Raw genomic sequence first — 17902 nt, 5'->3', positions numbered from 1 at the left:
TGATTCAGTCTGATCTCAGACAAAAACCAATAACCATGCCCTGCACTCATTTTCACACCTGACATTTCTGTCTAAACAACCAAACATCCGAACTGGTTAAACCAAGCAGGACACAAAAAATACACCTAAGATCCGTAAAAACAGACAAAGCTTGTGAAGGAATATGAAACGCACAAAAGAAGACCCTTCATACTGAGGCGATACGCACTGACAGTGAAGCCCAACAAGAGCAGAGCAGTAATTATGGCTGAGAGCAGAGGCATCATTTTCTATCACTGAGTTCTTTAAACAAACATGAAATGTCTGACAGCTTATCGCACCTCATGCACAATCAACACATCTTGAGCCCTACAGACCACCACTACCTGTTTACCCTCCTCTCCTCTTGCAAAGAAAAGCGTTGCCAGGTTTGTTTGTTTTTTGTCTCAAGAGAAGATAAGAGTACATGGAGAAGAGCGTCCAATCAATAATTGAAGAATATACTTCACAACACAAGAGTAGCACTAAAGAGAATGAATTATAACTTTTCTGTTCTCATTTGGCAACTCTGAATTTGTGGAAGTGGACCTGCAGGTCTGCTGCTGCCGTGGTGTGGAAGCTACTGGGAGCTTTAAGAGACCAGCTGACAGAGGCAGGCTTGTAACTCAAAGGTCACTGGTTCAACTCCCCGGACAAGCTACCAGGATGAGGTAAGACTGTGAGTCATACTCTCACCTCCCTCTGCAACAGATATTGAAGTACTGCTGAAGAGGGCACTGGACACTGGACTATGTGTTTTTACTAAAGCAGTGCAACTGTACCTAAAAGTCAAGACTAACACTCATTTTTTATTATTAAACCTCTCAGACTCTTCTTAAAGCACAAGTCAAGTTCAGGGGTGGAGCAGTGGGGTGGCTTCTGGGGCTCCAGCCCTGAATGTTTCCTCAAAAGCCCCAAATCTTTGCTATCTCCCAAAGTAATTAATATAATTGAGCTAATGTTCGTCTGATGGCTTAATATTCAATTCAGAGTATTAAAGACTACATTTATTTGGCATTTTGGGGGATTCTTGATTTACAGTTAGAGCAGCCCAGATTATTATGGTTTGGATTTAAATGTAGCAGATTTGCCAGCTAAGCATTCATTGTGTGAACTCTACTCCAGATTAATATCACAAAAATATGTTTCAGTTCAATTAGTAATGCTGTTTACTATTTGAATTTACTACCTGACCTATGTTATGTAACTTAATGGTGACATCAAACAGTTTTTGCCTCTTTTTACAGTGGCAGGGGTGAAAATTAATCTCAACATCTGTTGTGTTATATTTTCAGAAAGAAAACATCAAAATAGTTGGAGAGAAATTAAATACAAGGGTTGATCCGAATGCTCGGATGAAAAGAGTATACGATACATATACTTTCCTGTTATCATTGGAGTATAATGCATCAATATCCATACTCAGGATGAAGGAAAATCCTGCTTTGGGTAGCTGTTTTCAATATCTTACTTTTGTAATCAAAAATGATCTGAAGCTAAATTCTGAGGCTGCTCTGCAAAAAGTTTTCTGACAAATATTAAATACAGCAACTTCTGATCAACCCATATCTATTCCAGGCTTAAAATCACAACTTCCAGTCAGCTACCACTAATTTTTGGTTTGAGTCCCGCCCACTCTCAATTTAAATGCCACCTGTTCCGAGCACAGACAGAGATACAGATCATTTAGTTTGCTGAACAGATACAGATACAGATACAGTCACAGACAGAGACACAGTTACAGTTATAGTTACAGATACAGGCACAGATACAGATACAGATCATTAAGTTGGCTGAACAGATACAGACACAAACACAGATACAGACAAAGACACATATACAGGAACAGATACAGATCATTAAGGTGGCTGAACAGATACAGATACAGATACTTGCTAATCCTTATTAAATACAAAATTGCATGTAGGCTCTACAGGATGATATTTTTCCTTCGCAACTATTATGCTTTTCCCAAATGTACAGATTTTTAGGCATTCTCTCATCTCTAATGGCTAAAAGAAATTCCATATAGCTGCTGTAAATGGGGTGTGGGTGGGTGGGGGGGGGGGGTCTTCACAGGGGAACATGCACCTGACCCCCCTTGGTTTGGCCTAAGCCCAATTATTAATAACAACCATCTCTGCCCCTGGTCAAATTCACTTATGAACAAGAAAAAAATCAAGGGGAAAGAAGGAAGAAACACCTCAAGGGCAAACATAGTCCATGTAAATAATGACGTGTCTTTTGTACAAACAAAAAAAAAATTCACTGTTATCCACCATAACCCTCATAGAGTTTAAAAAGATGTCAGACAAAGCTGAGCAATGTGTAAGAAATCCAAATCAATCATGTGAGTGTTGTTGCAGGTATATTTTAGTTTAGAGAGAAATGATTCTTTAACTATGTTTGTGTGAATCGTAATCGCTCACATGAATGCATTTGAATCCAGGGCTAAAATCAAATGTACATTTCTGCTGGATTTTCAAGGATCGGGTTTATAGTGGGCTATTATTTCTTCTTAAATTATCTGCCTCACAGATAACTTTCAGTAAGAACAAAATATCTTTGAATGATAAATGCTATTCATTGAGACCGGCAGGGATCATGCACGACCATTAACTGAAGAGTCACTCAATTTTAGGCTCATTGAAATATACACTTTAATGCACATTCACTGTCAGCCTACTTAGCACACGGTTTATTGTGTAACTTTTGTCTGTCTCACCTCGTGTTTTTATGTGGTTTGTTAGATGCCATTTTGAACATTTCTGTTACGAAACATTAGATGTGAAATGCAGCAATTTGTACTATTAGTGAGAAGTTCTCAACCTTTTAGGTTCGTGGCTCTTGAAAACAAAAAGATGGCTACTTGACTTCCATTACAGGCGTGTGCAGCGTGCTGTTCTGCAGAGTGGAGAACAGCCATGGTGCTGTGGAAATTATGATCCTCAGAGCCTCTCCTATCACTCACTGTTTTATAAGAGAAAAAAAAAACCTGAAAAGACCTTCGCTCCAACTGGACTGCGTGATGTGTGATGTGTGAGTTCTACCCAAAGCAGTGTGTGTGTGCATGAGCCGTGGAAACACAAGCCTAAAAAATGTGGACATGAAGGTGTGGAAGAAGAGGCAGACTGTTAAAAAACCCAATCCAAAACGATGGGCTTAACTTCAAAATCCCATCAATCCTCACATCTTCAACTTCGCTCAACTCACCCCCTTCAACTCTCTCACACTACTCCTTCACTCCCTCCTCTTCAAACTGCTGTCACAAACACACACAACTCCAAGTCTGCCAGGGTTTTGTTCGCACATTGCTGTGTTTTACCTCAAATAACCTGACAACCTCTTTGCTTTATGATTACAGATAATGCTAAGAAGCTTATAGAGTATAAAAGACTTCATTGTGTGTGCAGCAAGTGTGACCTCCAGTGAGCTGAGGTTTGGTAAAAGAAGGAGAGGAGAGAAAATCTGTCAAAACGCTAAAAACACTGATTTCATTTTGAGTCATAAAAACTGGAAATGCTGAGGGTTACAACACAAAAATAGATTATTATTATTCATAATTTGGAAACTGAGACACGAGGCTGAAATACAGTCTTGTCCCTAGCTTCATCATATTCAAACAAAATGAAAATAATGCCGTGTGGCGGGGGCGGGGCAGCAGTGGGTGAGTTTTCTGAGAACAACACATGGGGCATCATTAGGAGCCAGAGCGCACCATGTTGAGGGAAGGAGAGCTGCGGCTGGACGGCACTCTCACCTCCTGACAATCAGGAGACGCGTGACAAGACTATGAAAGGGGGCACGGGATATAATTTTTACTTGAGTGAGTTGTCTTGAGATGCACGTGATCAACAGGCTGTCAATTACCGCCACAGACTCCGTTAAGTGGGGATCTTTTCATGCGCGCGTATCCATGTCGTCAGATTTGTAAATTGGCCGCGGAGCTGCGCGCTTTCGATGGACTCCTCAGTCGTTAGAGGGCTGAGTGTGAGTTAATGCCAAGATCCAGACACTTCGGGATATACACAAAGCGCGCACAGCCGGGATGGACTCGTTTAACGCCAGCGGAATGGACGCGTTCACGGTGGTCCATCTGAATTCCTCCTGGAGTCTGGACAGTGGATATTCTTTAGCAGCGACAGCCAGCATTGCTGCTCTTGTAAGTTTTCTCATTCTCTTTACGGTTGTTGGGAATATTCTGGTGGTTATTGCGGTGTTGACGAGCAGGGCGCTGAAAGCCCCACAGAACCTTTTTCTGGTGTCCCTGGCCACCGCGGACATCCTGGTCGCCACTTTGGTGATGCCGTTTTCCCTGGCGAATGAACTCATGGGCTACTGGTATTTTGGAAAAGTTTGGTGCGGTATTTATCTGGCTTTGGATGTTTTGTTCTGCACTTCGTCTATTGTCCATCTGTGCGCAATAAGCCTGGACCGCTACTGGTCCGTTACGCAGGCTGTAGAGTACAACCTGAAGCGGACTCCCAAACGCGTCAAGTGCATCATCTTAATTGTGTGGCTCATATCTGCTTTCATCTCATCCCCGCCGCTCATATCTATAGACAGCAACAATGAGATGAGCTCTCAGCCACAGTGCGAGATCAATGATGACACCTGGTACATCCTCTCCTCCAGCACCGCGTCCTTCTTCGCTCCGTGCTTAATCATGGTGCTGGTGTATATCAGAATATATCAGGTGGCCAAAACCAGAACCAGAAGCATGTCGGGAAAGAATCCCAAGCCAGATGGCGTTACACATACTGAGAATGGACTGAGCAAAGCCACCTCCCCTTTCCATGGCGAGAGAGAGAACGGTCACTGTCAGTGCCCGCCTACGCCCAGCCAACGCACCGTCACCATCGCGCCACAAACTGAGGATGCTGACATGGAGGAGAGCTCCTCCTCAGAGGGCAAAGGTCACAAACTTCAGCGGGAGGACGCCCAGAGAGCCAAGAAGCCCAACAGAAAGAAAAACTCCATCTCCAAACAGTCCACACGCATCTCCAGAGTCAGTAACAAGTCCATGGACCTCTTCGCCTCCAGGAGGAAACGTCGCCGGAGCTCCTTAGCCAGGAAAAAGGTCTATCAAGCCAGAGAAAAGAGGTTTACATTCGTCCTGGCTGTGGTCATGGGGGTGTTTGTTGTGTGCTGGTTCCCCTTTTTCTTCAGCTACAGCCTGTACGGTGTGTGCAGGGACTCCTGTAAGATCCCCGACCCGCTCTTTAAATTCTTCTTCTGGATTGGCTACTGTAACAGCTCCCTCAACCCTGCCATCTACACCATCTTCAACCGGGACTTCAGACGCGCCTTCCAGAAGATCCTTTGCAAGTCGTGGAAAAAGTCCTTTTAGATTTGATGCAGAACTGCTGCACCACTGTGACAATCTTTGTGGAAATATCAAAGTGAAAATAAGAAGCCTGTTTTGTCTTTTACTGCCACTCCTTACTCACTGTTACGTCTCATTGTCCTGTTGTAATTCAGTCATGGCAGTGCACACCGTCAAGCACCTATGGGTGTCTCTACAAGCTTCAACATACTGTGTGTTTTCACTACAGGCTTTCCCAGTCCGAATAGTGAGCACCATCATTATTTTCTTCCTACTTAAGTGTGTTGTAATGCTTTTTAATGTATCATTGATGAAGCTCTTTATACATCTGCGAAAGATACACATGGCCGAATTTATCTGCTTGGGGGCCCCAGGGCAAAATGGAGCACCAGGGCCCCCTGTAACCCCCACTTAGTTCATGTCACTCCCTGTGCAATGTGTACAATTTTTCTATATTTTTGTGTTAGATGACTACTTGGCCACAGATTTGCTGTGTGGTAACATATTAATTTAGGATATGCAACATACATAAGCACAAACCTGAGATATTTACGTTTTTAAAACTTGATTTTGACACAGGGATCCTTTTAAAAACAGAGCCTTAACTCAACAGTTGACGTTTTGGGGGGAAAAAAATGCTTTTTCGCTTTTGTGTGTGAGTTAGACGACAAGATCAATACCACTATCACACCTGTGCGGTGAAGACGTAGCTGGAGCAAGCAGCTGGTTAGCCTAGCTTAGCATAAAGCCTGGAAACAGAGGGAAACAGATGGACTGTCTCTCTCTAATGGTAGCAATATCTGCCTCGTGGCTCGTCTGCAGCTTACTAATTAACACTTTATATCTCGTTTGTTTAATCTGTAGAGAAATGGGAGCATGAAAAAAACAATCTGCTGTTTCTCAGGGGTTTATGTGCTAGTCTTTGTCTGTACCAGTTACCAGGTAACCAGTGGAAACTCAATGAAGTTACTGATCCTGTAAAATAGAACCGTTTTTCTTATAAGCGTTGAATTTCCCACAGATTGAACAAACAAGACATTGTGTGTTAATCAGTGAGCTTTTCAAGCAGTGGCACTGCCAAGGGGTGGACAGGGGGGCCATAGCAACAGTTGAGATGATTTGGCAGATGGATTTTGTTACCTTTGAACATAGCCAGGTTAACTGTTTCCCTGTTTATAGCCTTTATGCTAAGCTAAGATTACCAGCTACTGGCTGCAGCTTCATAGCTACTGTGCAGATATGAGAGTGTTACAGATCGACTCCCAGCAAGAAAGCAAAAAGTGTGAATCCCAAAGTGTCAAACTATTTCTTTAAGATAAAATGACAAGGCAGAACCCATCTTAAGGCCATTTGCCATGTCAGTGTTGTTTTAGTTTTGCATATTTGTGAAAAGTTTCAGTTCAGTCAGCACAAACCAGTTCACCCATAGTAAGCCTGGAGCTTGTGGCAGCTGTCCAGTCAGCCCAGGCTGATAATCCTGCACATAGAGCAGAGGTTTCCAGCTCTTTTTCACTTGTTTCCTCTGAAAATGAATCTTTGTTCACACGTGGCCCCTTGACACATGTTCAATATGTCTTTGAGTCAATTGCAGTTTTGCCGCTGTTATTTTTCCCTCTTAAATTATTTATTTTAAGCCTGATGGGCTAAAACTATCTAGAATTTCACAAGAAAAAGAGAAGTATTGGAAAGAGAAAGTCAGAGAATATGAATGAAAATGAAATAAATGGTCCAGATTTATCTTGCAGCTTCTGTGAGGAGTCCGACCCTTAGGCAGGAAAACACTGAATTTCAAGGAATACTTTGCCTCTTTTCAACCAGGTCTGTGCCACGGAGGAGTGGAGAGTGTGTGCAGATGAAAGGTGTTAAAGCCTCCCCCTGTGCCTCCAGCTCCTGGAGCTTTCAGCCTGTCTGTGAGCCAACATATGACATGAAACACATCATCTGTGACAGTAAAGGACGTGTTTTGCTCACGGCACAGGCGGGGAGTTCCCGGGGCTGTCAACACAGGCGAGGCTCTACACTGCTCATTTGCACACACTCGCCATACCTTGAAGACACAGACCTGGTTAAAAATTGGCAAAGTATTCCTTTCATTTTGTCTGTTTGCCATGATGTTCTTGGCCGTGTCAGCTTTTACAGCCTTATATGAGCGTCTCTGCTGTAAAAACAGTAAGGGTGTAAGAAAAATAAATTACCTGTGTTGTTCAAGTATCTGGATCCTTTGAGAGCATTTACACCATCAGAGTATCATCATGGTAATTCATAACACAGCTGACAAATGGCAAAATTGTTTGTTCTGATCTTTGACTGGACCTTAAAGATTTAGACGGCACTGAGAAGGGCTGACATTTCAGACTATAAGCTAGTTATTTTATGTTATTTTCACAGTGGCCATAGACTACTGAGTACGAAAGAACAAATGCATTTATTTTGCATTTAATTTTCCAGAAACTACCTCTCTGTTAAGTTTTTGTCTTTTGTTTTTGGAGTTACATTTTGCAAAGTGCAGTACACATCTTTCCTCTGCTTAAGCTGTCTGCTGTCGTGCAAAAATAAAAGATGAAGTCTTATGTGAACCCCTGGTGTGATGTTATGCGATACGGAGCCCTTTAATGGTCCCGCACATCAATAGATGCAATCATATGAAATGATTTTGCAGGCTTATTTTTTTTAATGGAAAATCAGTTAGAGAGGCAGAGACTATGTACTCCAGCAGCTAATTACAAGGCCATCATTCCTTCCCTGACAGATGTTGACAGCTCCAGATGAAGCGCAGTTGTTTCTCAAAGTGCAGACGAATTACTGTTCATCAAATTAACATGCGACACGTGTTAATTAAACCCAACTCAGCAGTTTACTTTCCAGATGAAAGAGAAAATCCCCATTTATGCAAAGCGGGTGCGATCTGACATTTGGTTTCACTGTGTTGTGTAGTCACATGTCTTAATTTGGTGGAAAGATTGAACAATGACAAGCAGATTGGTAACTACATACTGTAACTGCTCATTATCTCTGTCAACAGACTTACACAATGTGGCCAATTTAAAGGACCAGTGTGGAGGATTCAGGGGGATATATTGAATGACATGGAATAGAATATGATAAGTATGTTTTCCTTAGTGTATAATCACCTAAAAATAAGACGTATTGTGTTTTCGTTACCTTAAAATGAGCTGTTCATATCTACATGGGAGCACGTCCTCGACCACAGAGTCCGCCATGTCAACCCGTTCTCGTTCCAAAGTTGTCAAATACCACTGTTTGGTCAGTGATTTCCCCGTCAGACATCAACGGAAAAAAAACCTTACGCAGCAGTATGAAATGCCGCTGGATGGCATCATTTTGAAATGCTGCTGGAAAACTATGTAACTTGTAACTGTAATGTCCCTATAGGGCGGGCAGCAGGGTTGGTGGATGGGTCCAACAAACACTGGACTTTCACCCAGGAGCCCGGTGTTTGCTTCCCGTTTGAATGTTGAGCCAAACCATGATGCAGTTTTTCTCAAGCTAACCATGTGCGTTTGTCGCCTAAACCTAACCATGAGTTTGTTGCAGAAGCAGGTCTTTTACCGACGTTGTAATTTTATTTTGAAAAACGAGTGTATGCATCTAATGAGCAGAAGCTGTCCATTCTCCTATGAAAACAAAAGTCACAATTTGTGTAAAGGATGTAAATTGAGACGGTGTCCCAGAATGTCAACAATGGACGCACCCAACCTAGCTCGTCATTTACAATTCCACTAAACAAGCAGCGATATGTGAGTTTGGAGTAAGAATATGTTGGCCATGTTGTTTTGCCATGTTTCTACAGAACTAACAAACCAAACGCTGGATCTAGATAGGGCTATTCGTGGATCTAGGTCAGCCACTGTAGTTAGCAGCCCCTCTGCGACAAGCCGAACAGTGTCAGAAAGCATTTGATTTTTAAGATGAAACTGCTTTATTCAGTGTTTTTACCGGGTTTAGTCACCTGGTCCATTTGTTTGGAGAGGAAGAGACCTCTGTGGATAATTCAGGTCTTGGTAAAAAACCCTGAACAATGAACACTGAAGGAATCCTTATAGACGTTTCAGCTGGTTGCAGTCTACAGTCCTGACCACTAGATGCCACTAAATCCTACACACTACTACTTTAAGTGGACACATTTCTAGCTCCAAACAATATTCCACTCTCAGCAGTCTGAGATTGGACTCAGAAATCAATCAGGATGCTACGATGGGGTCAAAAAATAAAAAAAGAATAATAGGCTCAGTCGATCTAATGGACAGTGGTCATGCCTGTCTCAGGGTGTTTGTGACCTTTCAGCTCAACAGGTTTGATGTTGGCTCTGGCTGTCTCATAATCTAATATTCCCCCGAGGCCCTGTGGGCAGAACTGAGGTGAAACTAAATTCCCCACACCAAACTCTTGTTGTTTTCCTCCTACTTTTCTGCTGTGGCTGACAACACAGCTGACAGCGCAGCCAAAAGCCATTAGTAACATGTTATGAGTCCATCTGCTGCTGTTCCAACTGCTGGTTGCAGCCATCAGAGATTTGTGTCCCCAAAAATGAAAGAAGAAAACAGTATCCCAGTCTGTTTGATTGTTTGAATAACGAGAATAAACAGGTAGGTGTAAAGTGGCTGATGGAAAACAGCAGGCGAAATATCTCTCTGTCACCAGTCTGTGTATATTGTATTTAGCCAAAGTGCTCTATTGTTTTTCTCACTGTCCAAAACAAAAGTGTCACTTTATGTTCAGACTGTGCTAAATCATAGCACGCTTTGAAACCTAAGCTAAATGGATGTCCTCATAAGGTCAAAGAGAGATGAATCCGATTACGCGTGCCGTTCTCCCAATGTTCTTCTTCAGATTTATAGGTTTGGTAAGGACAGTGCTCTCCTCAGTGGATAAATAAAATGTTTTTGGCTGCACATACACTCCCTAAGGTTCAGGGAGGCAGAAAGCAAACAGTGGTTCAACACTGTTTGTGATCGATTGCAGTGACTCGACGATAACTTTGCCGGGTGCTGAGATTTTAAAGATTTCAAAAGCCCTACAGTCTGCACTTTGTTTGAGAAGTCAGCACTGAGACAGCAATTCATGAAAAGTGGAAGGTGATTCATTTCTTTTCTGGCTTGAAATCAAGGTGAAGGTGTCGCCAGGGAAACGGCTTTGGTTGTGGATTAAAGAGAGATTGGTCGCACAGTTTCAATTGGGAAAACTAGGTTTCAAGAGGCATTTCACATGATTAATAGAATGTAACCAAAAAAATATAAAGCAACTCACTTGAAGCTACAAGGAACCTGTTACCCTCTGCAATACTCTGACATGACGACTGTTCTGTTATATCCAGCGCTAATCCACTGATGGCTGCTAGATGGAGGCTCAAAAAACATCAACTGGTTTGAGCAAACCCTCATGAACAATAATCCTGAGCTGGCCCTTTAGCTGCCAAGTGCTCCACTATACTCACAAGCTAGCTAATGATTTTGTTTGTTTTCTGAATGGTTGGCAGTGTACAGAGGGTTTACTGCTTCTGTAGATGAAGGCTGATGAGAGCATTGTGAGTGAACCAGACCCCCAGGAACACTGTTCAGACTTGCTTTCAATTTCTTTCCCAGTGGTCATTTGCAGTATCACAGCAAAAAAATCCACCACTATAAAAGAAACATCTCTAAATCTGTTGACAGGACACCTCAAACTGCAAACAAGGTCAACTATGACTCTTTCTATTATGAATTGTTTGATCCATGGTGGTTTTATATTTGTAAAACTTTCCTCAAACTGAATCTTTGACTTCATCACGATGAAAAGTCTATGAGCCGAGCAGGATCTTGTGGGTGGGGCCAGTCGGAGAAACACAACTGCGCTTATTGAACCTTAAAGTCCCCCAGTTGGGGGACCTCTAGAGCTGCTAATAAAGGCCTGGTGTGTATCAATACACTGACCAGAAGAATATAGTAATGTTGCCCATCAAATTTAACAGCAGAACCTCAGCTACAAGGCTGTAAAAAAAACTTTTTACATGCCCCAAACTCAGTTTTAACATCAACTAAATAAACAACAACTAACTCCAACAACTCCAAACAGCACCGATATCCCGACCCACTCTGTATATTTCGGGCTCTAACTCGACCACGTTATTCAAATGAAAGCTGAGACTCCAGTCTTTCCACATGTATACTCCAAATCACTCTACCACAAACCACCACAGAGCTACAGCCCAAAGAACAACAACAGAAATCTCTTTGCCAAAATATATTTGTAATATGGCTCTTACCTTATTAATTTCACCGTAAAATGTGCATTCTGCTGTTGATTCACGCTCCGTTCGCGTACTACCGGAAGTTGTCCGTCATTCAAATGAATCCGGGGAGAAAAAAAGGTTCCGGGGAACAAAAACAATGACTACAGCCGGCATCTCCTCACAACACATTCTGCTGACTCTGATTGGCTTACAGTGCTGTCAATCTTGTTTTGGTGGGTATAGCGTCATTCTATTGGCTCTAACAAATCAAACGAGGTGTCAATCACTCAAATCGGCCAAGCTGTCGCGGAGATACGAGCCTCCAAAGCTCAGAATAGAAACTCAGGTTCAAATGTAGTAGGTGCATATTGGTCAGTTTGAAGTGGGAAATAGAGTAAAAAAAACAAAACAGACAGTTCTATGTGTACACCCTAAACATCAGTAGGGATTTACAGAAACAAAAAACGAAAGATATAGGATTGTACATGACAAAAATCACATGCAAACATGGTACAATTTTGGAGAGCTCGCCTGAATTTTCTGTACTAAAACCTCTCTAATATTGCTCTGCTTCACTTTATCAGAATCAACCTTTGCAGAGTTAATGTTCACATATTGTACTATGATGTGATAGAGGTTTAGAGCTGTTGCTGCATCATTCCAAAGGGATACTCATCCTGAAAATGCTTTTTTTTTTTTTAGGCGAACCTCAAAATATTTCATTTGTGCTGTGCGCCATCTTCATTTACTCTTCACATATAACACATATACTGATATTTACACATCTTAACAAATCTCACAAGTGTTCCCTTTACCATGACACCAAAAGTATTCAAACAGACCTTGTGGTTGCAGAGATATATTCATTTCATTATGGTTATGCAATTTTCGAGCAGAGGCCTATAAAATAGGGTCAGGGTTTATATTAAGGGTCCGCAAACCTCAGAAGTAAACCTAGAAGCTAGAAACTTTTTGTGGCATATGTGCCAGGGGAGCAGTTCTTATTAGAATTGAATAGGGGCCATCCTGGGGCCCAGTATCCAGATTTAATTATACATCCATGGAGTGAACTAAATAGTAAAGCTTGGGCCATAAAACCAAAACAAGCTGAAGGAGGCTAAAAAGCTCCAAAGAGTTGAAGGGAACTGCAGAATTTGGTGAAAATAACCTTTGCCAAGGGAGTTATTTTTGTGGTTCGGTTTGTCTGTTGGCAGGATTATGGAAAAACTACTGGCCTGTTTTTCATCACACCTGGTAGAAGGATGTAGCACGGGTCAAAGACGAACCCATCAAATTTGGGTCAGGAGGTGAATACACAAATAATTTTGACACAGTCGTTAAAGTTACAATTGACAACGGTTTGTAGCGGTATACCGGTTTTAAGGTATACTATGATATGAAAATAAAAATTGGGAGATTATTTATACATCCTCCCAGAAGAAAGTGATTTCAAGTTCCAAGTATAGGAATAAAACATTTTTTCAACTAAAGGAAAACACTTCTGTTTTCATTCCGTTAAGGGTCGACGGAACTGATAATAATAAAAATTCTGTAATACCATGAAACCGCAATATTTTCTGAGATGATTATCGCACTGTTGCAACCCTAGTTATATAGCCTGGACCAGTATTGCCTGAGCATCATTCTCCCACGAACACCCAATTAGCCTGGCAATTAGCTAGCCAGTAGAAAACACACACACACACACACACACACACACACTCAGGGATTCAAATGTAGTAACATACATGCATGGCCAGCCCGGCTACCAAAACAAAGAACAGAGAAGCTTGGACAGTGACGTGCACAGACGTTGCGTGACTTCATTCTCTGCTTAGGAACCCACTACTCCGCCATATTTACATAGCAAGTGGTTGTTTGCGGCTATATCAATGCCCTGAATGTCGTATACTGCACCTTTAACATTGCAAGATCGGACATTTGATGGAGGTCTGCCTTCTCTGAGTGCCCTTCTAAGTCTCTGTGGGGTTGTCACTATGAGCAGTTCCTTTCACATAACACATTCATTCAGTCATTTGATCCACTGTTAGTGATATGAAGGTTTTGATTGGTGCAGCTTTAATTTTACTTTTAATAAGTGCTGAGCAATTAGCAAATAAAATACTATGTATTTCTGAGCTAGAAACAAACCAGATACATGCTGGTATGTTAATGCTTCTTCAAAATCTGCCTCTCACCTTCCTTAAGATAAACATAGGTAAATATAGTTAAAAGAAAATGGCCTTCTTGTTGATTTTTTTTTTTTTTTAACACAAAAATGAAATATATTCGAAGTTTATAGTGAAGAGCAACCACAGGAATTCATACATGTGGATATATGCATTAGGCAATGCTTAAATGCTGAATATTTATTAGGGAATACACTCCAAACAATCCAGTACAATTTTTTTAACCTAATCAGGAGGTATAGTCTGACTAATTAGCATGTTTTCAAATTCACTTGTTGAAAATTACATCATTGTCTGAGAGTAAATGTTGCATTGATGCTTGCCTCTCCTCAACATACTTCACTCAAAAGCAGATGAGGTTTCTCATGCTATCATTAAACCTGGCAAATTTCGTGAAAGATGAAAGGCCTCCGAGTCCTGTCGTTACAACGCTGCCACACCTGACTGCCTTCAATTTTCTGCCAAACATCAGATCCCGGCAGAGGGGAAATATGGGACGGCTATCATGAGATTGCAACAGCAATTCCATCCCAAAGGAGCTATTTGGTGGCACAGTTCTTAGGGGGAAAAAAAAGTTTAATCCAAATTTATGTGTTTACCTTTGAAAGCACATTTCAAAGTCGTCCTCGGATTTTTCACCCTTTGAACCGTGAATGCATGGGGCCAGTCGGAGAAACACAACTGCGCTTATTGAACCTTAAAGTCCCCCAGTTGGGGGACCTCTAGAGCTGCTAATAAAGGCCTGGTGTGTATCAATACACTGACCAGAAGAATATAGTAATGTTGCCCATCAAATTTAACAGCAGAACCTCAGCTACAAGGCTGTAAAAAAAACTTTTTACATGCCCCAAACTCAGTTTTAACATCAACTAAATAAACAACAACTAACTCCAACAACTCCAAACAGCACCGATATCCCGACCCACTCTGTATATTTCGGGCTCTAACTCGACCACGTTATTCAAATGAAAGCTGAGACTCCAGTCTTTCCACATGTATACTCCAAATCACTCTACCACAAACCACCACAGAGCTACAGCCCAAAGAACCGTGAATGCATAAAGGAGCGCTTGGTTTGTCCTCAACTTTCACAACTGCGTATATAGATTCTTAAAACAGGTCTTGATCAGGAGACGTTATAAAGTCTCAAAATATTCCACAGAGCATCATGTGAAAAGAATTTACACTAAGTGTGTACAGCAGCACACGACACATGTATTTAAAACCATAAACTGATACAACCTTTTCTAAAATATAATAAAAACCACCTTTTAAGTGTTAATAATGCATGGTCTATTTATGTGAGCTGCTTATTAATCAACATTTGATTAGTATTTGATGTAATGCGGTCAAGTTTGCTGAAGCAGCATCGAAGCTATATGACGCCTAAATCTACATTCGGTGTATGATGAATTATCCCATCTGTTGACTTTAGCCAATCATACATCACAGTGTAGCTGTCGCACATGATGATGGAGAGCACCTCAGTCACTGCTCACTAACTCTCACAGCTGAGCTCACAATTCACTGCCCGAGCAGAAAGCCGGCCGGCCGTCCTGCCAAACGTCTCGGTTACGAGAAAGTGCAAATGACTCAACTGGAAAGTGACTGAACACCTGCTGCAGATTTTCTCCTCAATTTAACTTTAGAAACTTTTGAAACAGAAGCTTGAGCCAAAACCATGGTTCTCTGTATCTGTTGCCTCAGTATACGTACTGCTCATAATGTACTGAGGATAAAAATCATTGTGTTCATCATATAGTGCCGTTATTTTTCAGAGAGCTTGACTGGTCCTGTCTCCTAGAAATTACAGATTCAGATTTATTTACTTTGGACCACAAACAGTGGAATTTAGTACAGGCATAGAACAAGACGGCAGTGAAACAAAGGCACACAAGTCAGGCACGAGTCTTCTATACACAGCAAATACATGTGAGGGAAACATCATGCTGAGTGAAAAAATGTTGATCTTGAGCATTTCAGTAAACTGTTCACTGACACTGTATTTCATTTGAATCCTGCCAAAATAGACAATACTGCAATACACTATCCATTCATAGTGGCTACAGCATTTTTATTATTTTTTTTTATTATCATTCGTATAAACATTTAAAGGTGTAATGTGTAGAATTCTTAGCAGGACTAGGTGTTACAATCCGTAATGATTCAGTTCGATGCTTTACCTGAGTGGGTTGAAAGAGAGATGTCCTCTGGGTTGGGTTGAGCTTGATGATGACCACTTAGTGATGTTTCTTCCCATGCAGCACATCTTCAGTTGTGTACCTCAGCTTCACTGGGTGTTTCAGCCATTTATCACAAGACACCCTCAGCTGAGGCAGGCCCACCACAAGCTGATCAGACCTGGGTGTGTGCTGCATGGGACTAAGTGGTCATTTAACTCCCCACGCTGTCTCCTTTCTTCTTAGCCACAGCCAGTGACTGCTCTTCTCTGCAGCTGTGGTGAGCTCTTTGATGGTCTTCCTCAAGGTCTGCCCTCCTATGCCAACTTCCTTCAGGAGCCCCTGCAGCCCACCTCTACTGGGCGTACCTTCACGCTCCAGCCACGATCTTCTGCCTCAGCTGCGAGGTTGGCAGAGCGCAGCTTTTTCCTTTCATGAGTCTCGTCGATGGCATCTTCCCAAGGGACCGTCAGCTCGATGATGAAGACACGGCGGCAGAACTTTGACCAGAGCACGAGATCTGGCTGCAGGTTGGTCACTGCAATCTCTGGGAGGAAGGTGAGTTTCTGGCTTAGGTCGATGCACATTTCCCAGTCCCTGGCTGCATTTAGTGGGCTTGGGTCTGACATGGAGGCATTGGTCCGCTGTTTCTCCCCTTCCCGGATGAAGGCTGATGTTTGTGGGAAGGTAGTCTGAGCCGATTGCAGGATGGCATTTGCTGTGGTTCTCCTGTGCTCAATTGCAGAAGCTAGGCACTTCAGCACTTGGTTGTGCCACCAGGTGTACCTTCCTTGGGTCAGACAGATCTTACAGCCCACTAAGGTATGTTTCAAGGTTGCTGGGGCAGCGCACAGGAGACATGCTGGGTCTTCTCCAAACCAGAGATGTAAGTGTGCTGGAGAGGGAAGAACATCATAAGAAGCCCTGATGGTGAAACTTAGCCTGCTGGACTCCATATTCCACAGCTCGCTCCAGGTGATGATTGATTGTAGGATTTAGTGGCATCTAGCACTGCGGCTGCAGATTCCAGTGGACGTTGCGAAAATGGATGGCCCTTTCTAGAGCCAGAGTTTGGTTTGTCTGTTCTGGCAACCTGGCCTCATTCCAAAGTTGTCGAATACCAGCATTTGGACAGTAACTTCCATGTCAGACTCAGACTAAAAAAAGCCTTCATTTCACGTCGGTATGATACACAGGTGCCATCAGTGTGGCTGGACGACAACATAAGTTAAAGGGGAGAAAAGTCCAAATAGGGGGAGTGGGAGGGATGGTGGATGGGTCCACTGACTTTCACTCGGGAAACTGGTGTTCACTTCCCACGCTACTGTAAAGCCAAATCCTGTTATTTCTTTCTAAACCCAAGAATGTGCTTTTGTTACCTAAACTGAACCACGTGTGTTTGTTGTCGATGGAAAAAAACACATTGACGTAGTACATTATTTTGAAAGAGACTATATGTAAACTGTACATTTCCTGTGAAAACAGAAGTATATTTTGAAAAGACACAATGGATGCAACAGGCTAAAGTTGACACAGCGTTGTCACCACAACATATTTCTGAAAAAACTTGAGTTGTATACAAATGTACTTTTGCACTGTGTTTGGATGTTAAGCACCAATCTTCACTAAGTCAAATGCCTTGAAAGTGCAAATTTACTTTGCAATAAAACACTCTGATTCTAATTACTAGGGGACAGGGTTAACCCATACTGTGTGTGTCAAAACATGGATGTAACTACGTAATTAAGTATGACACTTTGTAGGTAAACATTAAGTGTAATCCACATTTATTTGTCAAACAGACTGGGATGGGAGTAAACATGCATTTTGGGGGACTATTTTCAGTCGTGGAGTAACGCACATTTTGTGTGTTTGAGCAGCAGGACTTAGTGTCAGTTGTTGTATTTATAGCAAAATGTACTTAATGTATCAGCAGTTCTCAATGAAGAAAAATAGCCAT

The 17902-nt window shown here is 42.1% G+C and overlaps 1 protein-coding gene across 1 annotated transcript; it reads left to right on the top strand.

Moving 5' to 3' along the window:
* The first annotated feature begins 3735 nt into the window (after positions 1-3735).
* Positions 3736-7790, top strand: LOC125884052 (alpha-2 adrenergic receptor). The gene has a single exon (XM_049568793.1). The coding sequence runs from the start codon at positions 4067-4069 to the stop codon at positions 5366-5368; it is 1302 nt and encodes a 433-aa protein (XP_049424750.1). The 5' UTR covers positions 3736-4066; the 3' UTR covers positions 5369-7790.
* Positions 7791-17902: the final 10112 nt, after the last annotated feature.

This window comes from Epinephelus fuscoguttatus, linkage group LG23, assembly GCF_011397635.1.
Source record: "Epinephelus fuscoguttatus linkage group LG23, E.fuscoguttatus.final_Chr_v1".
Taxonomy (NCBI): Eukaryota; Metazoa; Chordata; class Actinopteri; order Perciformes; family Serranidae; genus Epinephelus; species Epinephelus fuscoguttatus.
This window is presented reverse-complemented; position numbering and strand designations above follow the sequence as displayed.

What these genes read in the sequence shown, in the direction of transcription:
- LOC125884052 (XM_049568793.1), top strand. Translation starts at nt 4,067, where the DNA reads ATGGACTCGTTTAACGCCAGCGGAATGGACGCGTTCACGGTGGTCCAT.